The 26,830-nt window shown below is 40.7% G+C and overlaps 1 protein-coding gene and 1 long non-coding RNA gene across 8 annotated transcripts in view; one reads left to right on the top strand and one right to left on the bottom strand.

Moving 5' to 3' along the window:
* Positions 1-26,830, bottom strand: part of LOC110393944 — a 143,845-nt gene that overhangs the window by 81,517 nt on the left and 35,498 nt on the right. The window lies entirely within an intron of this gene.
* On the top strand, positions 1,600-26,830 carry C2H7orf31 (chromosome 2 C7orf31 homolog). Of its 5 annotated transcripts, none has more exons than XM_021387452.1 (9): positions 1,600-2,195; positions 5,163-5,313; positions 12,007-12,078; positions 16,828-16,857; positions 19,324-19,430; positions 21,011-21,099; positions 22,178-22,352; positions 22,573-22,664; positions 24,833-26,830. In XM_021387452.1, the coding sequence occupies exons 2-9, from the start codon at positions 5,180-5,182 to the stop codon at positions 25,511-25,513; spliced, it is 1,380 nt and encodes a 459-aa protein (XP_021243127.1). In that variant the 5' UTR covers positions 1,600-2,195; positions 5,163-5,179; the 3' UTR covers positions 25,514-26,830. The 5 variants fall into 5 exon arrangements, with proteins under 5 accessions (XP_021243127.1, XP_021243123.1, XP_021243125.1 ...); XM_021387448.1 differs by having other exon boundaries at positions 1,604-2,195; positions 19,246-19,430; XM_021387450.1 differs by lacking the exon at positions 1,600-2,195 and adding an exon at positions 2,203-2,319 and having other exon boundaries at positions 19,246-19,430.

Genomic DNA, 26,830 nt, shown 5'->3' with positions numbered 1-26,830 from the left:
ATGTCACCTCATTTCAGCTTTTCCTTTCTGACTTCCACAGCCTTTCAGAAATAGATCTGATTGTGATAAATTTATTCTCCACATTCCTGAGGACACAAGATGGGTTCGCAGGAACCTCATGTAGTTTAACAAGAAGGACAAAGTCCTGCACCTGGGAATGAAAAATCCTAAGTATCACTACTTGCTGGGGCTTATCCAGCTGGAAAGCAGCTTCGCAGATCCTGAGGGTCCTCATGGATCTCCTGTTGAACATAAAGCAAAGAAGGCCAATAGCTAACCCGAACTACACGAGAAAGAATGTTGACAGCAAGTCATCTCTCTTACCAAGAAAGGCTGAGAGAGCTGGGACTGCTTAGCCTAGAGAAGATTCATGGGGGATCTCATCTGTGCGTTCAAATACCTAAAGGGAATCTCGTTTCAAGTGGTACCCAGTAACAGGACCAGAGGCAATGGACACGAACTGGAACACAGGAGACTGTGAACATCAGGAAACACTTTGACTGTGTAGGTGACTGAGCGCTGGCATAGATCGCCCAGAAAGGTTCTGGAGTTTCTTTCCTTAGAGATATTAATGCCTGGACATGGTCCTGGACAGCCTGCTCTAGGTGACACTGCTTGAGCAGGATTTGGGCTGAAGAACTTAGCAGAGATCCCTGGCAACCTTAACCATTTTGTGATTCTGTGATCTTGTGACATCCGTCTTTCTCTAATTCTTTCATCACATCATCACAGAACAATCCCTGTAGCCTACTAAGGGGGCAATAAAAAGAGGTCTTATGGACCTTAATCCCCCCAGGCAGTTGTTTCCCAAAGAAACTCACTAACTTGGAGGTGGGAGATGATCATATAGCATAGATACACCCAACTTCTTGGCAGGCAGTGACGGGTTTACATCTTGGGATATCTCTTCTGTGTGAGGATTTGGAGGGTACAAGTGATGACCTAAGACATTTTACCCCCAGCCAACACACCCTCCATAAAAACAAACAATGAATGCCATTCCTGTGGTATCTTAAAACCACAACTCTAAATCTCACATGGCATGTTTGGAAGGAAATAATAGAGTTTTCCAACAGTGGAGTAATTAATGAAATGAAGGAAAAGATTCTTCTAAGCCTTTCCATACATTCTGGTCTAGACTAAGATAAAGCATGAGAAAGAAACATTAAAAATGTTATTTTTTGGAATATGTCGAACTGGTGAACTCTGGGAATTACAGATAGAGCTATCACACTTGTACGTGGCAAAGACATTAAAGTGCAGTTCCCTTTAATGTGATAGCCAAGCCATCCATGTTAAAAACAAACCAGTGTTCCAAAACCATAATAAACCAATTACCAGCTCCACTGGCTGATAATACAACAGTCCATTTAATAGGTATTCAGAAAACCTGTTTATGTATTATCACTTGCCAAAAGACTTGCTTCCAGCTTTCTTTTCCCACCACTTTCCCATGAAAAGTAGGATCTCCAGCTAATTTCACCCTGCTTGGTGAAAGAAACAACAGAACAAAAACACTCTCTTCAAACACATGCATTTATTTTGACAGTAATTCAACTCAAACAAACAAAAAAAAAACACTGAAAGGAAAAGGTAAGCAGAAGAAAGTAAAACAGATCAAAATCTATCGCCATGTCTGTCAAGCACAGGCACACAGAAACATCCAGCAAACCATACTCCATTGGTGCCAGCTCCAACTATTTTGAAAGACAGTGTGAAAATCCCACAAAAGACACAAGTAATGAATACTAGTATCTCTGAGAATAGAAATAAGATACCATAACTCACAGATGACCTGATGCCATGCTGCCTGCCTCATTTGAGATGTTTTAGGCTCGGCCAGTTTGTGAAGAATTTAGTAACATCCCCACATCTTCATTCAGTGTTTCCCAATTATATTCAACATGGTTAAATGTTCTTAGTGAAGTGTATTTTGGCTTGGTTTGTGGCTATGCTCACTAATTCATTCAGGAGAGGTAAAACATATCATCAGCTACTTGTATCTCAGACCCTTGCTCTTAAGTGTGCTGTAACATCCTACCCCTTCATGCTGTGGGTAACCAGCTGCTAACATCACCAGCTGCCTCACTGCAGGCATCACTCCAGAAGGGCTCCAGCATTCTCTCATAGTGATGTCAAATACCACTAGAACACAGGCCAAAGCATACTCACACTGTATCACACTGAACAAGAAGGTAGGATTAGTCTGTGGTTTTGCTCTATAAGATTTCCATCTAACCTTTTTTCTGAAGACAGACAGGCATGCTTGGGAAAGAGGGACTAATCCTCTGCTTTGGAATAAGATCTCTCCGGAGTTTGGTAAATACTGTATTTAAAAGATTACTACATGCAGAACTTAATTTTTATATAGATATGATTCCTCGGATTAGTTTTTCTTTATCTTCCTGCCTTCCTAACTGGCCTTCCTAGCCTTTCATAACCATAAGGTTCATAGTGAGATGATTCATTGTCTTAGCCATGGACATCTGAAAACTCCGGGGCTGAAATGTGAAGCATTGTGTTTCCTACTTTGGAAAACATAATCCTGGAAACCAGTGATTTCCTTTTGAGCTAAACTATGTAAGTGATTTCCCCTGGATCAGGAAGGACTTGAGATTTTGGTCCTGACAGCACCTAGCTCCTCCTGGCTTATTAGACCATTGTCTCTCTCCTAAAGGTATCCATCTCCATCTATTGCCAGTCCTCTAGCACTGGTGGCCTCACTGAGCTATATGACCTGTGCTTTCTTCTGAGGCGGAATTGGGCTCGTTCCCGAGGCAACAGAACAAAACAGAGAATTGGGTCCTTCCACACACACTGGACTATGTCTAGAGTGTGGTGTTTGTAGGTACAGAATAATAAATGGCTTGGGTTGGAAGGGACCCTAAATATTATCCAGTTCCAACCCTACTGCTTTGAGCAGCACTGCCACCCACCAGCTCAGGCTGCTGAGGGCCTGATCCAACCTGGCCTTGAACTCTTCCAGGGATGGGGCATCCACAGCTTCTCTGGGCAGCCTGTACCAGGGCCTCACCGCTCTCTGAATGAAAGACTTCTCCCTACCATCTGATCTAAATCTTCTCTCTTTTAGCTTAAAATCATTCTCCCTTGTCTATCAGATTGTGTAAAAAGTTGGTCTCCCTACTGTTTATAAGCTCCTTCTAAGTACAGTGAGCGTTACCTGGAGCCTGCTCTTCTCCAAGATGAAGAAACCCAACTCCCTCAGCCTTTCTTCATAAGAGAGGTGCTCCTGCCCTCTGATCATCTTAGTGGCCCTCCTCTGGACCAATGCCAACAGCTCCACATCTTTCCTTCGTTGGGGGTCCCAGGCCTGGATGCAGTATTCCAGATGGGGCTTCACAAAAGCAGAATAGAGGGAGAAAATCCAAAGAAGCTGAAAACTGTAGCACCTCCCCATACGCGCAACAGTAAAGAGCAAAAGAGCTACTAGTTATAGCCTCACCTGAAATTCTGTCGTCTAGGAACATATTTCCCAGAAAGAGTAGGAAAGCTGGATGGAGAGGAAATTCAGCTAGGGTCTGAATAGCGTGGACTCAGAACTGCAATAATGCAGTTACAGAACCACACCAGTTACATGGGAAGGAAAGTATGGCTTCTATTTCCTGCCCATAATGTCAATTGTGAATCAATAACTCTGAACGTTTTTCTCTTTGCAAGACAGTAGTACTTGAATTTGAGTCATCAATATGAGATTCCTATAGTGCTCACATACATATCATAGCAGACCACCCAATGCTCTAGAAACTGCCAACACGACAGAATTCATTTTAATTTTTTCATTTGAACATATTATAGCAACTTATTTTCTTGTGATATATCTAAATGCGTAAACATCCTAGAAGAGTAATGTTTCAAATGTTTACAAATTATTTTCCTGTTTTAGTAAATGGAAGTGTAATATTTTGTGATTATGTATACCTGAAGAGATTTTGATATTTTGATCAAAATATCAAATTTGTCAAACCTTTGCCAAAGTCAGGATTACAAACATGTACCAGTGAGATGAACTTATATAGTTTCTTTCTTCCTGATACTCTCCTTGGACTTCTCTTGCCATTTTAGGTTCTGTATCCAAAAGTCAGCAGACCATAAAATGCAAAGAAGTGCAGAAGCAGGTTAAAGGTATAAGTCAAAATGTGAGGAGGTAAAACAAGGGCATCTCAACCTTCTGAATACGATGAGCCAAAAAGGAGCCTTGCCACCATTTGTGGAGAGCAGAGTTCCTTTTGTATCTATAAGCTTCTACTAAAATCTATTATATATCTGCCCTGGGCTTGTCATAGAGCAAATATGGGACAGAGTTTCCCCTGGAAGATGCAGAATTCTTCCTTAAAAAGCAGGGCACAGATACAAGGGGCTGCTCTGCTGGCTCCTATTGGAGGAGGAGGAAACAGTAGCACTTCTTCATACACTTTATCTAAGAAGTTGCTGGTGTTATTTGACAGAAGACTCCCAGTGCTGTCAATCAGAGCTTTAACAAGTAAAAAGGACAAGTCCCAGTACTTTTCTCTTGCACACCAGAGCAGCTCTGAACAGAGGCAACCCGTTCAGATACAAACACCTGCATGAGGCCCTAGTCAGCAGAATGCTGTCTGAACCTGACAGTATGCTTTTACTGACTTGGTATACTACCTCTCCTCACATAGACCTCATTAGATTATGTGCCTTTGCCACTAATGTTAAAATACAAGTGACAGGAGCACTAAAGTACTTCTGCTCAGCACACAAGTAGAATGACAATTGTGACAACTAGGAAAAGGAAATTCCTATGAGAAGTTTGAAGTTAACAGTACCACCTTTTCTAGAGTGGGAATGGAACTTTACATGGAATCCAAATGATCACAAGTGAGACATTCTGAGTGCAAGTCCAAACTTCCTTCAGCCATTACTTGAAAGTTTTTTCTAGCTCCTGCTCACCAGTAACACAAAGCAACTGTATCACATCTCTTTAATCTGCCTCTCAGTTTTGTTTTCTTCAATAACCTGGTAGAAATGACCAACAGCTGTAGTAAGAGCAACAATCACTTCCAGTCTACACTTGACCAAAATATGCAGAACTCATCTACGTTCCTTATTTAGCACCTGTATGCACAGACAAAACCTCTGATGATTTGGTATTTTATCCCTCTATCCTCCCCTAGAACATCAGATTTGAAAAATGATGATGTTGCATGACCAGCTCCGCTACCATAAAGAAATGGGAGAGACCACAGTCTTATCAAGAACCTATGAGTCCAACGAGGTACTGACTCCACTTCAAATTCCCTCACGTCCAACTGTCTCACAAGACAGGTAAGAACAAAATTCACAGAGAAAAAATGATTCCATTTAAAGTTTTTGGTATCCAATTGCTGTTACCAAAAAGTATTTTTCTAAGGGTTATGTTTTTCTGGGATATTCTTTCCTTTTCATTATAGCCTAATGCTATGGTTTGTCAGTTCTCTGGGAAACATGTTGATTACAACTGAAAATACATCATGCTGTGGTTTTAGGGTTCAAAAATCTCTTGAAACAATTTTCATAAATAATAAAAATGACATGTATATTGCATTTCCAATTTGGAAAAAAAAAAAAAAGAGCATATTTCACAAATGGATCACCAACGTTTATCATGTTATTCTTTGATCTAGTCCTGTTTTGAACCCTTTTTTTTTTCTAGATCACAGATTGACCTAGAATTACTGAGATAAACTTTAAAATTTAACGACAGGAAGCCTGCAGTTTGCTTTGGTAGTTATTAACATGGAATAAGAAAGTTTCTGGAATCAGTGCATTATTATATTATTTTATGGGCTAGTTAAACTCTTAGCTGGGGGTCAGCATGTGGCAGAATGCCAACAGCTTTTAAATTTCTGGCAATCTGAATCTCCACAGTGCTCAGTACTAATGCCAAAATTATTTTTTTAATCTACATTTCTATTTTTTTAGATAGACAACAGATTCAAGGGTTAGATTCAAGTCTGTCAGTGTTTTCAACATGAGATTTTATCTCTGTTGTTAGAAAATTCAGTTCTGAGTTTTAATCTAACCTACAGACTTCTGTTTTATTACTACTGCTGACTTCTTTCATTATTTGTAACATCTCGTATCCTGCATCTGAATTCCAGGCAGAGTATTTTGATACTACTGGATTATCACGCTTGTCAAACTGTCCTGAGTTTTCCCACCTATGTATCTTCCCTGAGGCAAGCTTCTGTTGTTTCTGGTCTTGTGTTATAGGAATTGGGGTGCATTTCCATTTGAACAATTTTAACTATTATTAGACTTGAAAGTCTGTTGAATTTTAGGCCTAATTTAAATTTCAGTGAATGTGTGGGAAAGATTCAGTGGCTAGAAAGGAAAAGTTAAGCTTAGAATTGTCTGCATGGTTGGGACCCCAACACATCAGCAAAGCATCTTTCAGATGACAACTATTTTAGGCTCAAATCAAAGAAGAAGCAAGCACAGATAGATCATAACATTTCTTTTTTCTCCAAATATGAAAATCTGTACAGTAATACAGGCAGTGAGCTACATTTTTCTGCTGTGTAAAGGCACACTCCAGTGAATTCACTAATCCATTGGTTGGAAGGTCACAGCCAGAAGGCTGTGGTCAATGGCTCTATGTCCAAGTGGAGGCTGGTAACGGGCGGTGCCCTCCAGGGGTTCATCTTGTTACCGGTACTCTTTAACATCTTTATCAGTGATACAGATGATGGGATTGTCTGCACCCTCAGCATATTTGCTGATGACACCAAGCTGAATGGTGTTGTTGACACAATGGAAGGGAGGGATGCCATTCAGAGGGACCTCAACAGACTTGAAAGGTGGGCCCAGGTGAACCTACTGAGGTTCAACAAAGCAAAGTGTGAGGTTTTGCACTTGGGTCGAGGTAATCCCAGATATGTATATGAACTGGGAGAAGAAATCCTTGAGAGTAACCCTGCTGAGAAGGACTTAGAGGTCCCAGTTGGTGAAAAACTTAACACAAGCCATCAGTGTGTGCTTGCAGCCTGGAAGGCCAGTGGTATCCTGGGCTCCAACAGAAGAGTGGTGGTCAGCAGAGACAGGGAGGTGATTTTTCCCCTCTGTTTTGCCTTTGTGAGGCCCCAACTGGAGTATTTATTACATTATCATCTTGGATTAGAGGATTTGTCAACAGTATTTGTACTGGTAAGCAGGTTGTGAAATAGCAAGAGGTATGTATGTCTATTTGTAAAATCCAAGAGGGTTATATACGTATGTATATATCTATAACAAAGATACCCAAAGGATTTTACTCTGTGATTAGATAATCAGATTCAGGTTGATATACTATAGACGATGTATGGAGGTATTCAGACGTTTAGTGGGCAAGAGTTAAAAAAACTGGTTCAGCCCTTCCCACCCTCCTCTCTCTCTCTCTCCTCAGTTCACTGAATCCCAACACATTACTCCGTAATCATGTCTGTGTTGGCAAATACAGCAGAGCACAGGAGAACACCTGTAGAATGAAATGGTTGGGGTTGAGGATATTACGTTAAGAGAAAATTGAATTCCAGTTGCTTTTTAGTTTAGATTACTTCTAGCATGATTCCAAGGACTGAGTACTGCATTATACTCCTGCTGCATTCCTGGAGCACATCTTCCAGTTAATTTCATCAAAAGGAACCCACTTCATGTACTCCAAGCCAAGGAACTGCAAAATAGAGACCATTGGAAGATTCATGTCTGAAGTGCACTCCCAATGCAAATTAAAATGCCAGTGTCAATGCATCCTATGTAAGCTCATACAGAATCAGGTCCTAACTCTATCCCTCTAAGAAAACACTTTCCACTGGAAAGCTTCCTTTCCATGGAAGCTGTTAGCAACACACTCTTAGTTGTGTTGGCTTCATGTGCTGATCAGATCAGTTATTGGCATCCATCACAAGCTCACAATCTAAGACACTTTATTCATACACTTTGGTTTGAGCTTCATACAACAAAAAGAAATTTGAAGGCAAAAATGCAACTTTTCTAAAATAAAAAGGGTGCCTGAAAATTGATCTTCTGATCTCAGAACATTAACTTATTTTTCTTTCTTCTGTCAAAACAAAAGAGCCAGAAAGTTAGAAGTTGTCTGGCAGCATTCAGAATAAATATAGAATCATGGATTTCAGAAACAGAAAATCTTTGTTAAATCATTGGCTATATTGCTGAGATGCTGAATGAACAGTACTTTGTTCACAGTGTCCTCTTTAAAGCTCTGTCCATCTGAGGTTCCAATTGATATTCCCTGGGCAGAGACAGTTTTTCTGCGTCCTCAAAGTCTTCAATATCATTGGATCAATATCCACTATAGATGTTTCTTTATGAGAATGAGACTTGGACACATTTTAAGCTCAACAGAGCCTTGTTTGGGCTGAGTGAGCAATCAGACCCAGGGATCTGTGTGTGCAATGTTTCACCCTACTGCTTACATAAAGTGGTTGTTGTGTTACTTAGTAATCTAGAGATAGCAGCCAACAGGAATGATTTATTAATGTTTCCAGTGAGAGTGGCTTAATGAATACGAATACTACAGCCATGCGAACGGGGCAGCATCTGCCTGATTACTTTGAGAAAGTGGAAAGGAAGATTCAGGAAGAAGTTAAAAATGGATGCTTAAGCTTCTTCAGAAAGTAAAGCTTTCTAATAATCCTCAGAACATCAGCTTTTTATTTTGGTTCATCCTACAACACAAATGTATTATCCCTTGCATCATGGAAAAATCACAGAATCACAGAATCACTAAGGTTGGAAAAGACCACTAAGATCACCTAGTCCAAACACCAACCCATTCCCACCATGCCCACTAACCACGTCCCTCAGCACCACATCTACACGTTTCTTGAACACCTCCAGGGACAGTGACTCCACCACCTCCCTGGGCAACATGTTCCAATGCATCACTGCTCTTTTTGAGAAGGAATTTTTCCTGATATCCAGCCTGAACCTCCCCTGGCACAAAGGAGCAGCACCAGGTGGCAGCAGAGTGGTGCTGATACCCAAGGATGAAAACAAATGACAGGACAGCAGTGCACTGCCAGGAGACCACAGAGAACAAACCACCACACAGCAGCAGTGTCCATACCTCATACATCACCATCTTCCCCCTACGTTCCCTAAGATCTGTTTGAATATACTGGATTCTGCCAGGACAACTTGGGGATCTAAATGTACTTGGAGAAGAAGTTCTTTTGTTTGTTTTTGTAGCTATTTCTTTTTTCCTTCTTAAAAGCCTAAACTCACAACAAAAGTCAGGATTGCAATGTTTGTTGAAATACTGACAGCCACATAAAAATGTGTCTGTTTATATTTTAGAAGATGTGAGTAAGGGTTGTTATTCTACCTTTGAATCAATATAACACTAGTCACACTTAGGAGAACCTTACACCTGAAAAACACTGTAAGCCCAAATCCAGCCAGCACACGTAGAGTGGCACTTCTCCCCAGTATCGTTTAATCCAAACACTCTCTCCAATTGGCTTCAAAGTAATGATCAGCATTCCCAAGGATTAATAACGTCTCTGCTTCTTTAGCTGATACATCCTGCTCCATCATAAATCATACCCATGCACCTGGATCCACACCATACTTTGCAGCACATAGCAGAGAAGTCCAAGCTGGTTGGGAGCAAGCTGCAGTACCTGTACGGTTCACCACATCCTGGTTCACTGTGTCCTGTGTTGCGGTAGCGGAGCAGTGGCTACCCCACAGGCAACAAATGTCTCCTGGCCTACAACCATGTCCAGATGTTTCACTCATCCCACTCCAGAGATTGAGAGGTGAGGCTCTCAAAGGCACAAACAGCAAGTTCTGAAATCAGTGGGAATTAGATGATAAAGCTTCCATCTGTGTCATTGTATATGTTCACTGTCCGTATGCCATTCTGTAATACTGAAGAGACAGAGTAGGAATCTACATGCTGGCAGCTAAGGTTTTGTGAGATGTACATGCTGCACATGTCAGCTTCTTTATTCCTCTTACTCATCAAAACATAATAGACTTGATTCAACCTTTATAACAATTGCCAGCCACCGCTGTACTTCTAGTGTCAGTTCACCATAGTATTATTACCCAAAATAAGACTGAGTAAATCAGAACCAAGAAAATAAAACCACATTTTCATTGTTTAAAAGACTAGGAGCAACCATCAACATTGCTGCTCTAAAAGGATTATTTTGGGGGTGTTCTTTCCTTCAGATATAAAGAGTTCAGGGAATCCCTTCACCACTGCAAGCTTCCTGGGGGAACAGAAAGGGAGCATGAAGGAATTGTTCTGCCTGTATTGCCAGAAGACCACAGGGAAAAGTGGAAATTTCAAACTTTCACCCTTTTCACAAGGCCTGAAATAATGAAGTGTGAATATATTGGCATCCACATTATCTCTGCAGAGTGTTGTGTTGAAAAACTTAAAATTCTGCATTTCCATAATTCCTTTTTTTCGTTTGTTTTGGTTTGCCCATCGGTTGATAATGATTTACTCCTGACTGTAGTCCCAGACACCCTTCCTGATGTTAAAAATGTTGCTAGTGGCCTAATTTACACTAAAGTTCAGCATCACAAATCCCATAGGCATAAAAAATGAAAAGTAGGTGCTCAGCTTTTTCAGAAAGTGATCTGTCTTCATTAGACAACAGCTGAGCAGCTGAGCTCTGGGGTTTGTCTTCTGAGTCAAGGTTCCTTCTCAAACTCTTAGCACGCTTTGCTCTCTTGGTGCTAGATAATACAGCTTTGATTGAAAGCTGCCATTCACCCTTCTTAATGCTGTCAAACCCAGTCCAGCTGTGTGTCTCTCAGTATTCCCTCTGTGCTGCCATTGCCCAAGATTAGATGAGTTCAGGGCACGTCTGCCAACCCTGGCCTTGCTCTGTCCAGTCCCTGTCCTTGACCCCAAGGCTGAACAGCAAACCTGACTTTTGCACAGAGATTTCACTGGAAATGATAACAGTTCCTATGGGTTGTAGACCCTTTGGGCTCCTGGAGTTTGGACTTCATCTAGCAGATGGAGAGCCTACTAGCTTAGGGCTGACACAAAGTCAAAACACATAGCACTTGCCACACCAGGTCATAATTCCCATGCTTCCCTACCAGGTCAGACTCCAACCCAGTGCTTTCTGCCTACACTTCAGCTTAGACACAGGGTCTTACTGAAACCACACCTATACATACTCCCAGTCTCTCTGGTCCCAAAGTGAACCAGAGCCTCGCTCCTCCTTTCTCTCTTCCTGACCTCAGCCTTAGCCTTAGACCAGTAGCCTTAGCCCAGAAGTCTCTGTTGGCCCAGATAAGCTGGGTGACTATTGCAGCTATCTGGGAAAAATGTAAACAGGCATTCCTGCCTCAAATTCAGTTCATCATCTTGTCAGCCAAATTCAAATCCCAGCTCTCGCCCTAGCCCAGCATCCCTGCTGGCAGATCTAAAATAACCAGCTGGTCCTTACTCAAGTCAGCTCTTCAGCATTACATGGTAAACCAACTGTAAGTTTGGTTCATTGGCCCTTTTGATCTTTAATCCTGTTTCTATCCTAAATAACTCTGTCTGGACTTATAAGAAAGCCTCAAGCTAGAAGGAAGTACAGTTTCTCAATACAGTACATAAGTTGACGCTCTCACAGCTGAAATTCTGTTTCTCTTTGAGATAGACACACAGTATATATTTGCTTCTTCCTCAAGGGGTTCAGAATATGCCAGTGTGAAACCAGATCCCACAGCTCCTATTGAGTGTTGGGGTATATGGTCAGGGGCTATAAGAGACAAGCTTTCAGAGATGGAAATATTCAGATTCTCGGGAACTTCAGAGTCAAGCACAGGTGCTCAATACTATTCAAAATCCAGCCCTGTGTGACTTAGATTTGAAACTGTCAGTGGATTTCTAAACAGGTAGCATGTATGAGTTTTGATATGCTCTGAGGAATCCAATCAGAATCAGGTCAATTGATTTGGATATTTAGAAGTACATAGGGAATAAGCAATCTACATTTAGATTTTCTCTTTTCACAGAGGCCTTCCCATTGAGCAGTACTATGACGTCACCCCGCTGAAAAAAAGTGATGTGCGTATGAATGACGATCTGTAAGTTTAAACTGTGCTACTCAGCTTGTGAATTTAGTGAATATAACAGCAAGTTATACTGCTAGCTGGAATTCAGATTAAACTGAATTAACTGAAGTAACCATGACACCATGTGTATACACAGACACATGCATGCGGGGCTGGACTTCTGCAATCCAACATTTTGCCACTTGATGGCACCAGCAAAACGTTTAAATTCGACCCAACTACTGCTATTTTAGATTAAACTGATTTAAAATTTAAACATAAACTCATCAAATGCAGATAATGAAATATGTTACATCTCTCACGTCAGTGTTAGTAGGCAGAGCATATCAGAAACCTGAGAATAATTCTGCCACCCTGCTCTTGTAGCCTGCTGCTCTCTGCAAGATCCTCTTTTCACTGCCTCATTACAGTAAGCAGGAAGAAGTGTAAGAAGACGTGAACTTGGTTACCTACGGGAGTGCACTACTTTTTATTGGGACAGGCTATCGCCTTTCACCAGCACTGTGCGCATTAGCTATATCAGCTGTGCTGCTTTTGCATAATTTGATTACAGCCACAAGGAAGAAGCAAGCTTTCCTACATGCTTCCTCCTACATGTCTCCCAGGATCTAAGTGGCAAGAACTGGCCAATGCACTTTTGTGACACAATGGAGCACCTTAAAAGTTTTTTTTAAAACCAGCATCTTGTAGAAAGTTGGCATAGCCAAGTCCGTACTCACTCTAGGCACACTTCTTAAGTTTGAGATGTACAATAGATGCTGAACCAGGATCTCCCACCCCTTAACTCTGGCCACTTCCACAGATTTATGTTTCTCTTATGTTGCATAGTCAAGGTGGTTCATTCTGCTTTATTTCCTAATCTGTCCCCAAGAAACCTCCATCAACTGCAATGGAATAATACCAGGAAACAATGGGCCCACGATGACCTGCTGGTCAAATAAGTGTCCTGTTAAATGACATCTATATTGGTGTCCCTGAAACAGCAAAGCACAGGCAGATTCCAGAGTACAATTAAAAATTGCCCTCTGCGTAAGGTAGGAGTGTTTTCAGTATTTCCCAGGCTGGCCAGTCTGAAGTACCTCTTGGTAAAAGATGCCCAGGGACTCAGGAACTTGTTCACTTCACAGCAAGAGCTGTCCTCATGCCAGTACCTCACCACAATGAATCATCCACATAATCAGGCTAGGACAGAGATCATGGCACATTTCTGGGCATTTGCTTCCTTAAGAGAAAGTAATCAGGGACTGCTCTGACTACACAGCCTCGTGCTGGCCATGTAATGAGGAAGGAGGTAGCAAATAAGCATGCATTAGACTCTGCCCCCACAGATACTGGAATGTACACAACCTTGGATATAACCTTATTTGATCATTAGCACACCGATGTACTTTCTCCATTATTTTGTACCCACATCTTCATCTGAAACATGCCAGATCTCTAGGAATATGTTATGGTTTACACTTTGTCCTAGTTTGAGGGGTTTTTTTTCCCTTTAAGGTTATATTTTCTCTGTCTTTTAAAGACTTAATACATCCTTCAAAATGAAAAGTGAAACATACGCCAAACAATTCTGCCGTGTTCAAAGTTCAAGGTCTTTCAGAGCAAACAGTCTTCCTGCTGTCAGAGACTAAGCGGTGACAGCCACATGGAGTGTTTCCTGAAAAATGCTCACTGAGTGTTGCTCCACAGGTCTACCTGGGAGCTGTTAATACACAGTTTATTTACCTTATAGCCCTGTGAGGGCTCCTTTGAGCCATTACTGTCTTTTGTGGGAAATGAATTACCAGGCATCTGCAGTAACTCTGTACACCTTCATGAGACAACTATGCCTTTGCCTTAAGTATGCACATGGCAGATTCTTATGCAGTTTTGTATACGAATGAACCACTTTGTGCAGATGTGCTTTTGTGAGCACATGAGCTACCTGTGCCCTCACAGTCAAATGCAATGGAGAACAGTAGTTGCCTCCTTCCACCTAAAAGTGTTCTGAGTCCTCAAGTTCACATCAAATGAGGCTACAAAAGTCCAGATAGGCCTTGAAAAACACCCTTGAGCAATTGCTAAGAACCTTAGTAACAGGCGTGCACACACAGCATCAGGTCAGTGAATTTACAGCTGTTCTTCCGAAGATATTTCACACCAATGGAGCTTTGGGTGCATTCAGTAGCACTACAGAATGAATCAAAACAGGTTTCTTCCTTATGGGTTTTAATCTTCTTTCACTGACTATTGTAGAATTATTGAATGGCTTGGGTTGGAAGGGACCCCAAAGATCACCCAGTTCCAACCTCCTGCTGTGGACAGGGCTGCCCCCACCAGCTCAGGCTGCCCAGGGCCCCATCCCACCTGGCCTTGAACAACTCCAGGGATGGGGTATCCACAGCTTCTCTGGGCAGCCTGTGCCAGTGCCTCACAAATCATGCCTCACAGCACTTCCAATCCTTTGGTTTTGCCCCAGCTCCCAAAGCTCTGGTGATTCCCTGACCTACAGCTCTCTGATCAAGGAGGTTTTAAGATTAGGCAAGATAAGTGATTGCTTCCCTTTGCAAGAATGAATGGCTGCAGAGAAAGCCAATTTACACATGTGGAACATGTTTTATTCTCCAGTTGTATTTTTCTTCGTGTTAAAATTGTCAGGAGTGATACACCTTATTCTTTTAATAATTACTGAGTGTACTCAGTGGTCTGCACCACACCACAGGACCCCCAGGATTACTGCGAATGAAGCCAGTATTTTCTGTAAGGGTATTCTTTTTCACACTGAATTTAATCTATGCCTATTTTTATCAAAACCTGTTTGATGAGTGCCCAAAGAGCACTCGCTGATAGGGAAGTGGGACGATGGTCAACTGGATCACTTCCTGGATTTGTTCTGGGCCTTTCAAAACTGGTGGCATAAGTCCCCCCAGCTTGAGCATGATTTCTTTTCAAGAGACTGTGATAGACTCCAGATGCTCCACACACTGACCACAAAGAGGCAGGTAACATATTAGGGGACAACTGCATCTTGTGTGACACTGGTAGACTTTGGTCTACTTGAAGTCAAGTGGAAGCCTCTCAGACTCAAGTTTGGAAAAACTGCTGTAACTTCTTCCTTTCCTGTTGGAGCTCCACCTTTCTACATCACCACTCAGGATGAGTGGTTCCAGACCTGATAATCCAGTTTGAGTTTTAAAAATATAAGGAACACTAAATCATTGCACACCTGTGGAAGCGTAAAGCTTTCCTTGCTGCTGCAACCTGCACTCACAAAGCTTCTCTGCATCATGGTAAACATGAAAATGCAGTTATCCTTATTTTATTGCTCTGTCTTATGTTCAGATATTATACTGAAAAGAGTTCTACAAAGGCATTTAAATAGTTGTGCAATGACGAAGCCCAAAGCAGATTTATTCTCCTTATATTTACATATCAGTATCAGGAGTATGTCCAATGAATGCAATGAAGAATGTAACAATTTACACCGTAACATAATGTGAATGGAGAACAAACACTAACAATTTTCCTCCAAACAATTTTGTTCTAACTGTAGAAATGGAAAACTAATTATCTGTGGAAAAAAACTCCAAAGATTGTATTTCTGTAAGTGTGGCTATTTTTGTAAAGGCTTTCACGTTCCAAGACATGGTCATTATAACACTACACAAATGGTTTTCAAAATCCAACACTTTGTGAAAGTGCTGCTGTCTTTGTAGGATCACATACGAAAAGGAAAGCAGATCTTTCATTCAGCTCAGTTGAGGCATGAGTTATCCTGGTATGGTAATTTGTGAGACATAATACATCATGGTGATCACTCTCAGTCCCACAGAAGCCCAGCAAAGATTTCACAGTGCAGCAGGAATGCTGCACATTGCATCAGAATAACACATGAACAAAATTTATACGGCACTTGAAAGTTTATCTTCAAAACAACCATTACAGCGTGGAGAAAAAATGAGCACAGGTCTGTATTTAACTTCTTTAGGCAAGGGAGTGTATTCCTTGCAACACCTGTTTTTATGGAGATTAGATCAGGGATGAAGCTATCATCACCTCCTGCTTGGAAATGAGGACCGGATGTCTCCTCACTGAGAAACACAAGAGGGTTTGCCCATTGGAAGATTTTTGTCTACAATGCAAAATCAAGTTGTGTGTGCCCACCATACAAATAAGAAAGCTTCAAAAACACTATAATCAGACAATCTCTCCTACCCATAAAAAGACCCTTTCAAGCAAGGTTGGGTAATTTAGGCTTCCTCACAAAAGACTCTTAGCTAGACTCAGTGATTAAATTCTTGCCCTTCAAAGTTAATGTTTTCTTTTTCTTACATTTTAAAAATATTATTTTGAGCATAAAATGAAAGTCTCCAAGGTAAAATATAAGTAGTTTATCAGTATGGAATTAATAAGTACTTTCCCTGCAAATACGAAAAGGATAAGCTTTTTTATTTGCATTACTGATTTGTTTTTACTAATTGCACTTTCAGTTGTTAAATACTAAAGAGTTTATTATGCAAAAGTGTAAAATTCTAGATTTTTTTCCTCACTCCTTTTAAAAGGACATTTTTTATACCACTTGTTCTAGGCACCATTTCTATCTCCCAGCAATACCAAGCATTTATCATGGAATAAGGGCTATCAGTAAGAATATTGTATGCATTGCTTACAAATAGTTCTATCTTTAATACATATTGATTGCACAGATTCAGATAAAATGTGGGAGGTGAAAATGAACATGGGTCATTTCAAGTAATTCATTATTTTTCTTCCTTAATACAGACTTTGTAAGCCACCAAGCAGTTTGGCTAAGTAAGTACACTTCAGCTATATTGTAGCTTATCACTTCCTTAATGAAATAAAAAGATAAGACCTTTCTGCCATAATTGCACAGTTTAAGTCCCACGGCAGCAAAGCTACTCTACAAAAAGCTCTCTCTCAAATGAAGCATATAACGAGGTGTTCAGCAGGTTAGCGGTGTTTGCCTGGCACACCCATCTCCTAGCAAATACCTATCTTGCTGACTTGGCTATGGACTAATTGGGTTTTCTTGGCTGTGCCGTTCATGGCCTCTTTACCTGATGTGAATTAAAGAGCTTGAGATCATCTACCAAGAACATTTAAAGGAGCTAAAGTATGTATAAAGTGAATTTGTGAGAGAGAAGCCTATGAAGAACTCAGCTTTGTAAGACGATTTGTTACCTCATGATGCACAGACTTGGGAACGGAATGAATTTTGCTCCCATCTGAGGTCAAGACTTCACTTTCAGCAGCAACTGGGAAATGGCATTTGCTCTCAGTAAGCTGCTGCATGCAGTTGTGGTAGAGCTTAGAAGAATCCAAATGGGGTGCTAGTGACTCCTATCAGGATTAAACACAGCTTTCATTTTCCTCAGAAGATTCCTGTTATTTCAGGATTTAAAATACTTTTTGATTACTCTATCCTGAAAAACTTAAAGCTGAAAAGAACAGCCACAGCAGCATAGGAACTCTGCGAAGTCCTGGTTCTCAGTATCCCATAAAACCCTCCAGTTTAGCTTCATCTTGCTTACTCCTAGAAATAAATGCCTTCTTTTAGACAAATTTTGATTTCATATACACAAATCCAGTTACTATTAATTTCAATTTCATCTCTGTGAGAATTAGAAGTTCACATTTTCCATCCCTTAAGCCACATAAAAGTAAATATGAATTGGTATGACTGATTATAAGTAAAAGCTATGGTTCATTTCTTGCTAAGGAAAGGTATAGGCAATAAAGAAGATACTCCTCATTTCTTCTTTCCTCAAGCTACTAATGGGAATGTTCTTACATGCAACACCATATTAAAAGCAATGTTTGCAAGAATGGACATTTGTATTTGGCTTTTTAATGTTAATAAATGATTGGCTACCAAAGACACTGAGGTTAGCTGCAGACCTAGCAAGGGAATGACGTATCCTGGTTTTAACATCAATAGCAACCAATATCCTGGTCCAATAGTAATAAGAAATCCTTCTGTAAATATTAATTTATGTCAGTCCCTCTTGTTTTTTTTAAGACAGTCACCTTCTAGTATGAAAGCACTAGCACTGGAGTTCTTTTTCACTGAGTCCCAGGTTTGTTTAGAGTAATTACACCGGAAGGGCTGAAGAAAACCCCAACCACAGAGAACAGTTACTGCCACGGGAAACCACACCCACAGTTAATAATGTCTAGAGGTACAATAGTCTCCTGTACAGTGTGGAACTGTAAAGAGCTCCATTGACTGAGCAGTTTTATCCTCTCTCTTTCTTCTGCTTTCTGTCTTGGCCTCTCTTACAGCTCTGCATGAACAAGTGGCATGAACATTTGTTTTAGGTACTGCAATTGAATCTGAAATCCTTCCCTATCCCCTTCTAAGGTCAAAATTTTTCAATCAAGTTTGCATTTATGAATGGCAGATGAGATTGCTTCTGTTGTGCTGGGTGTTTCTCACTTGTTATTCCCCCCACTTCTTTTTTCACACTGTTCCTCTGGACAATCTTGCTTTATTTACCCTTTCACCTCTGCCAATTTTGGAGTCTGCGGGAAATAGATTTCTTTCTCATGAGTTCTTCAGTCATTTAAAATTGTCACAGTGGGCACCTGTCTCTACAGAGCAATCCTGCCCTGCATTCCATCGAGACCAAAGTAAATTCCTGAATTTGATGATATTCAATATTGTTTGTGATAGACTCACAAGAATTGTTTTGTTCTGAGAGACTTATTTGTAGGTAATTGTAGCTAATAAGAAGGCTATAGTGATAGAAGCAAACATTTTTATTTGCATTCATGGTCTGACAGAGGCATCCCAGTTGACTGGGTTCCATCTTTAAGCATCAGAGAGATTGTTGAAAACAATAGATACCACACTTCACCGCTGGACATGTCCAAGAGGCAAAGCAATTGTGCTTTTGGCTGAGGTGTGTCAGCGGTCCACGTACCCAGGTCTGCAAGTTGCAAATACAAGTTGAATGGTTCTCTTTTGTAACAGCAGACAATGTAGGTGCAGGCAAGAGAATGATCACTGTGAAATCATTATAGGGTACAAGCAAGAGAGGATTAAAGAACAAAGATATCACCTCTGCTTTTTCTCTCCTAGTTCTTGCAAACTGCTATATTTAATGCTAAAACTGTGAAATGTGAAATAAGAAATTCTTTCTTTCTGTTCATCCTCCTGCCAACTGAAACCAATTCAAGACCGCTGTGCCTGCCGTTTCCCACCTCTCATCCCTACCAGACACATATCTCTAGGTATGACATGTTCCCAAACTTCAGATCACCTGAGGATCGAGACACTGGGATTGATGCAAGCAGTCACCAGCCTTTCTGTCCTAATATCCCTTGCAAGGCTTTTGACATGGTTGTTCTAAGGAAGACCAGAGGTAAGATGGTTTTGTGCTGGTTTATCACCTATTCTAGAATCTTATTTACAACTCTGCCTAAGTCTCATGACTCCTTTCTAATGAAGTTTAACAGAGCCAGGATCTGAGAACACAGGTGGTCAAGCTGAGCATCTTGCATGCATCAGCAGTTGCAGTCTCCGTGGGGGATACCTCAGCACTGACAGTGATGAATTAACCTCTGTTTCATATGAAGACTTTGTAGCCTCAGAAGTCAACAGAATTATTAAAATAACTGTTGATCCCCACAAAAGGAAGATGTATCATCCAGTATATCTGATGGCTTCTGGTAGGCAAATAGTTAAAAATAGTTAAAAATAGTTAAAAATAGTTAAAAATGCATCAGAGGGTTCAAAAACTAGCCATTTCTGGGCAAACGCCATGCCTGCCACATCTTGGCTGAGGACAAAAGAATCATCTCTGAAAAGAGTACTGAATGATTAAAATATTTTATTACTACGGAGATGACAGAATGAAGTCTAGAACACCAAAGCAACTTATTTTTTACAGAACACAATGTAAGCCATCATGATGTGCTAGTGTTTAATCCCAGCAGCATTTTGTCCTGAAAGTGGTTTACAAAATACATTGGATGAGAAGGGCAAGATATCCTTCTTCATGTTCTGCTTTTTTTTTTCTGGGGGCAGCCTACTACACTAGGACTTTCCTTTGGGTGACTTCACAGTCTACTTGCGTGAACTGATGAGCAGTACTTGGCAGCTGTTGACCACACAGACTCAGGGGGAAGATGGGATAGGAGAAAGCTATTGCCTCTCTGTGCCTTGGCTCTCCAGAAAGGTTTTGGCAAGAACTGTGTGAAACAGAAGCAGCACACACTGGCATGGATAAGAAGCTTTTCAGCACTGTAAAAGCTGATAATGTTAAGTAGGAGGTCAATTTGCATTAATTAGTTGCCATTCCCAGTCATTACAAGTATTGTACACTTATGTATATAACTGCGTATATGACCTTTTTTTGTGTGTGTGGAGTACTTATCCATGCAAAACAAAAATTTCTTAATGGAACATTAATGCCAGAACTGGCTTTTATTAGTCACTTTTCACTGATCATTGCTCAGTTTTAGAAATGCTAATTGCACATGTGGAGGTGGACTTAACAAAGTCTATTTTTGCACAACAGGAGGATCATTGGAGGCCAAGATCTATTTCCAGAAAAGCTAAGCGGGTTCATAATTACTAGCTAAGGGAACTGCTGGCACCTAGGAAGCGCTTTAACTTCATTTGCTGTTCCCTCCATATGGTTTGACTTTCTCTCAGATCAGGATGCTCCACTCAAGTGAGAGCTTGAGAACTTCTAGAAAGACAGCTCATTAAATAGATGAGCCGATCTTGATGCAGAACAGTGAAGATGAGTTCTGTCTGCAGATCCATAAGGTAAATCTTTCTAGGTAGAAAAGACATTAGAGGTAACTCCAGAAAGAACACCTGCAATCAGCACAGCTGTCTACAAAGTGAGCAAACATCTACAGCGTAAAATGCAGATTCATCTGTCATTCTGACAAATGGCATTACACTGTAACAAGTTACATGTATTCTTTGCAGGTAATCCATACAGGCATGAAGTTATTAGCATTCCCTTTGACTCCATGAAGAAGGCTTTGTGCTGCCCAAGGGAGCACGCATGCTTGCAAGTATGTCGTTCACAGAGCAAAGAGCAGAATGTCTTTTTTTTCCTTTTAAATCAAACTTCCACATATCTTTCATGGAGGGAAAATGTTACATAAGCAGGTTCTGTACTGTTCCAGACACTTGCAGGTCATGAATTGAGTGTCACACATAGAAAGAGTGCAAGACTTTAAGGACAGCTTTACCCACCTCAGCAACACATATAGATCAGGAGCTAGCTGGTTGTCTTGTGACTGAAGTCATTCAAGTATTGACTAATTCTCATAGGTCCCAGCTGAACAGCTCCGGCAATAAGAACAAGATGCAATAATAGCTGGTGATGATGCATTCAGAGATGCAAGAGGCAGTGGGGGCTTTTGGATCAGAGAATGAGATTATGCTTTGCAGTCCTTAAGAGAAATGGATCTGAGCAGCAGTTTTTGTTCCTCCATCTCTCTCCAAAAGTCCTGTCAACATACTGACAGGGTGTTATACAGACTCTATTTTCATGTCCTGAAGGAAACAGACATCCTTTTTTTGAATGAGCTCTGACCTTGCTTTTCTCACATATAATGGAGATTATCCTGATCCATGAAACAGAAGAGTGAACTTGTTCATGAATGATTGGGTTTCTGCTATTCTTCAGCCCAGTTAAACAGTAGTTATCTTCCTACAGGGATGTAGCTTGAAGTCTGATGGCAGATAAAAGTCATGAAGAATGTAGGAAAAGATAGTGATAAACAAAGAAAGCTATAGACAAGGTCTTTGTAGACACACAGTCTTAGGGATGCAGAAAGGGAACATCAAAGTGACAGTCCATTTTCAGGCAGTCTATTATTGTGACTACAAAAGAAAGCTTACATAGCGTGTAATGTTCTGCCTTGGTGTGTCTACCACAGAGAAGTTGATTCCAAGTTCTTTGAACGGAACTCAACTGAGTTGTGTACCTGTTCGATCTTCCCACTTGAGTTGTAATACTGGAAAAAAGATTTGTATTAGAATTTCTAAACAGATTATTTTGGGGCAGGTGGGATGTTTTAAACCTTTAAAACATTTTATCCACAAATTTGGTTTATATCTTACCTATTTCTTCTTATCCTTCAGCTTCCTAAATTATCTGAAGAAAAAGATCAAATATACTACCCAAATTTAACAAAAACAGTGGCCCCTAATTCCATTTATAAAGAGCTAGAACATGAGCTCTCTCCAAGAACAGCCAATATGCTACGAAACATTGGAAGAGCTCAGTGGATCACAACACACAATCGAGACTTCACAGGTAAGCATTTTTTTGTTGTTGTTGTTAATTTACTTGGGATAGCAACTACAGACCACAAGATGTTATCCCCTAGTTCTCTCAAAGAAATTCACTTTTTGTCATTTAGTAACTACAGTCACACAAACTGTAAATGATCTGATATTTTTCAGAGGGACTGAGCACTAATTCTCATTTTCCTAACCAATAAAAATGTGTGACAATAAAATATGTCTCCATTAAGGAAGAGGTCCTATGAATCCCCTTATCCTGGATGACTACTACATGAAAGCTGTTGGCAGATTAACTGGAGAACTCAGTACAGATGTGGAACTTGTAAGTACAGTATTTACTAAGAATCAGGTGCTTTCACCGCAAGTAATACTGACAAGAGTATTACCAGATTCGACTAGAAGAATGAAGTGCTCCTTTTTACACCACGTAAACGCAAGGCAAGGCTCACTGTAAAAGAAAGGCAAAAGTTCAGTATACAAAATCCCTCCTGACATAGCTGCTTGATAGAACTTTTGAGACAGATTAATGACTTGCTCAGGGCTTGGGGTGCTGGGGTCAGGTTAATGTGATCATCTGCTTATTTTTTATCATTTAAAGTTGTCACCAACACATGATAGCAATTCAAAGGACCTTTTGCCTTGGGAAATGTGAGTAACAGCCTCCATAAAAGGAGTTGGCAGCTCTCTAAATGGTGTAGTCTTGCAAAGACTGAAACATACTTGCTAGACGTTCAGCTAGTGTTAATCAGCACAGCTGCACTAAACTCATCAGCTTAATAACTTTATTGCCCATTGCTTTATTTGATAAGTGACCTAGTACCACTACAGACTGTTGTGTCCTTGCTAACCATACCAGTTTAAGTTTGGCAAAGTTTCTGTGATTCATCCTCCTCCATTTATGTGAGTGGTTTGCCTTTCTTCCCTCATAGTACATCAGTAATATTACCAAATTGTATTTTAATGCAAACATTTATTTTAAAGAATATACTAGCTAGATTGGAAAACTATTCTTATTACCTTCAACAATTCTGATATTTAGTGTGACCTGTATGAAAGTAAAAATATACTATTTTTATCAAATGCTACTCTAGCGAACAAAGCATGACATGATACATAGGAGTAGTAAGTTAAGTTGAGCTGCTTTTTGCTAACGCATCATTACCTGTAATGGCTTAATCCCTTTCAGTGACACCTGCACGATGTCATGCCCAGTACATACACAGGTATAACTGATTGGAACTGACCAAGCAATTCTGCAGGTAGAACAGATTCCTGCTCACCCTTTCACAGCACTGCTGGCTTTGCAGCACTTGCAGTTTCAAACTTCTTTGCCTGTAATGCCTTCATATATGATTGCACAGATACACGAGAATTAGAGAAGTAAGGTGCAGTCACTTTTTTATCTATAGTCCAAAAATGGCCCTGGGTAAGAAGTCCCCACATTGTCATGCTTTTTTCTATTGGATTTTTTTAAAAAAATCCAAGAAATGAAATCCCTTTCAAAAGGGTTATCAAGTTGTTGATAATTGAATCGCTGCATCTGAAATGGAAAAGCTGTCTTTTTTCTCTAACATGATGAAGAAACAAATGTTTTCTTTGTGATGATGAACACTTTAAAGAACACTTTCAATAGGTAGTCTCTGGAAATCCAAACTAGCAGCATACATCAGTTCAAAACAGAGAAGTTTTATTACCCTCTGTCTTCCACAGTGTGACTGGTAGAAGTTTACCCTGAGCCTTGCTGACTTATCTGAAAAACATTATCCTATTTCAAAGATATATACACTAAATATCAAATACTCAGATTGTTTAGCACAGTAACTGCTGATGTCCACTCTTTGGGAACAGGACACAAACTTCGTTACACGATGTGACTTTGACTCCACCCTAGTATCTGAAGTTTCAACATGATAAATGATGGTAACAGTATTCAAGCAGTGGGTCAAACTGTGGTTGAGAGGGCTAAAAAGCCACATGCCAGTGAACATCCTTAGTCCCACCAGCAACAGTTCCCAATAAAAGTTAAAAATGTGCTACTGCAAGTCACTGATCATGTTATTGCATTACTTACGAGACCAGAAATTAGAAGACAGTTGCTTATAGAAAGAAAGAGATGAAGGAACAAGACATTTATACCCCTTTGTATCTTGCACATAGAGCTAAAGAAGAATATTTTGTCTTTTCCAAAGCAAAAAGACCAACTCCAACTCCCCTAAGCAGGAGGGCTGTTACAAATGTTTGGGCTGCTTCCCTTTGCCAGCATGCATTTTGCATACTGTCAGAGTGAAGAAGTGGCCAAGAGTGATGTGGCACTCGCACCAGACACGTTATGGCTAGTTCCCAGTTATCACACTTTCCTCATTTTCCACAATGTGGAGCAGTAAAGACAGACACAGAAGTAAGTAATTTCACTAGCCTCAGACAATGGTTTCACCAATCGCTGCTAAAATGCTCGGATTACAGCATTAATTCTGTTCCTTCTTCCCTTAGAAAGAAACATTTGTGCCTAGTCTTTCGCAAGTGAGACCGCTTGAAGGGCGCACGGCGCGTTTACTGCAAGGCCGACGTCCCCGTGAATCTGTTCTGCAAGCACAACACTGCGGCCACGAGCAGGCCAAACCACCTCAGACATCTTACCAGAAAGACCACTATCTGGATACAGGGCTGCCAATAAGCAAATTTCAGAAAATCACTGATAGACAGCAAACGGAAGCATTGTACCAGGGGCAGTTCTCAGGAAGGCCTGAACTTCAGGCCCTTCAGAAATCTGCACATTCCCTTTCCTGTGAAGATTTAAAGCCCAAACATTTGGATCAACATTCAATATGGGAAAATCCACTTAGTCTCAGTGAGCCAGTGTTGCCTCAGGATGAAAATAGGGAGGAAAACAAAATTGTATTGCACAAGCTTTGGAACCAAGAAGCAAGTCAGCCTGCATGGAGACCAGAGGACAGGCCAAGAGAGGCAGCGCTGCCTGAGTGGATCCCCGGCTCTGAGGTTGCTCGGCGCCAGACAGTGCTGCTGGAGCTGCAGAATTCCTTCTCAAAGACAGCAGCACAAAAATGTTTTCAGGATTCTATCAACATGGAGACAAAAGATCTCAGAGACAACATTAATGAGGGAAGGAGACATACATTCTATGGTTTCAATGCTTTTTATTTCCATAACTGATACATTCCTTGGTATTGTAAAAATAGTAAAAAAAAATTAAAAGTACCTCAATACAACCTGCCTATTCTTTTGTACTGATTGTGACTGAGATAGAGTTTATTTCCTTTACAGTGGCTTGTATGAAGCTATGCTTTGGATTTGTGATGAAAATGGTGTTGATAATGCACCAGTGATTTAGTTGTTTCTGTGTAGTACCTACACAGAATCAAGGACATTTCTGCAAGTGAGCAAGCTGGCAGTGTGTAAGATGATGGGAGGGGACACGGCCAGCACAGCTAACCCCAATGGACCATGGGGATACTCCACACCACGTGTCGTCGTGTTTAGTAATAACAGCTTGGGGGAAAAGGAGGAAAGGGGTATATTCAGAGTTATGCTGTGTGTCTTCCAAAGAAACCACTGTATGTGATGAAGCTCAGCTTTCATGGAAATGGCTGAACATGTGCCTGTTGGTGGAAAGTAGTGAATGAATTCCTTATTTTGCTTTGCTTGCTTGCACAGTTTTTGCTTGACCTATTAAACAGCATTTATCTCAACACATGAGTTTTTTTCACTTTTGCCTTTCTGATTCTTTTCCCCACCCCTCTGGGGAAGTGAGTGAGCAGCTGTGTGGTGCTTGGCTGTCTACCAGGGTTAAATCACAACAGTTCATTTTGGTGCCCAGTATGGGCGTCAAAGGGTTCAAGATAACGACAGACTGCAGTATGCTAGACTAAATTTATAGCTCTTATAGCTGTTTATCTGCTCATTGGCAGGCTCCTGTGCTGAACACAGAGCTTGCTTGCCAGATGGAATACAGATTCTCAGACAATGCTCAAGGATATTTTATACTTCTTTTAACCATAGCTTTCCAGTAAATTGTATCTGTCTTCACAACAGCATGAGACTAAGATTAAACTTTCAGTTTCTCTGTGCACATGAAGCCTCTCATAGCAGGATAGCCCTGCTGTCTCCCCTAGTGCCACATAGCTGCATCAACAGCCCTACAAAATTCACTCTGCAAAACCTCAGGAAGAGTAGATACAAAAAGAGCTCTAAGTTCTGCTTCATCTGCTGAGATTAAATCCTTCAATTGCTAATTTGCACCTCTGGGTACATAAAATACTTCTACATACCACTCCCAAACATGTTATCTTCATAGCACAGGCATATGACAATACAGTAGTAATTCTTTTCAATATCTTCACTATTTAATATCTTCACCAGTGACACTGACAGTGGGGTCGAGTGCACCCTCAGCAAGCTTCTGGATGACACCAAGCTGTGGGGTGTGGTTGACACACCAGAGGGATGGGATGCCACCCAGAGGGACCCAGA

Source organism: Numida meleagris, chromosome 2, assembly GCF_002078875.1.
Source record: "Numida meleagris isolate 19003 breed g44 Domestic line chromosome 2, NumMel1.0, whole genome shotgun sequence".
In the NCBI taxonomy this organism is placed as follows: Eukaryota; Metazoa; Chordata; class Aves; order Galliformes; family Numididae; genus Numida; species Numida meleagris.
Note: the sequence above shows the minus strand (reverse complement) of the source record. Positions and strands in the feature narration are given on the sequence as shown.

Bases quoted from the DNA above. Each gene is read 5' to 3' on its own strand.
- C2H7orf31 (XM_021387448.1), top strand. From the start codon at position 5,180: ATGATGATGTTGCATGACCAGCTCCGCTACCATAAAGAAATGGGAGAG. The intron at 16,858-19,245 runs GTAAGTACACTT...AACCAATTCAAG, and splicing joins CCACCAAGCAGTTTGGCTAA to ACCGCTGTGCCTGCCGTTTC. The intron at 22,665-24,832 runs GTAAGTACAGTA...TTCTTCCCTTAG, and splicing joins TCAGTACAGATGTGGAACTT to AAAGAAACATTTGTGCCTAG.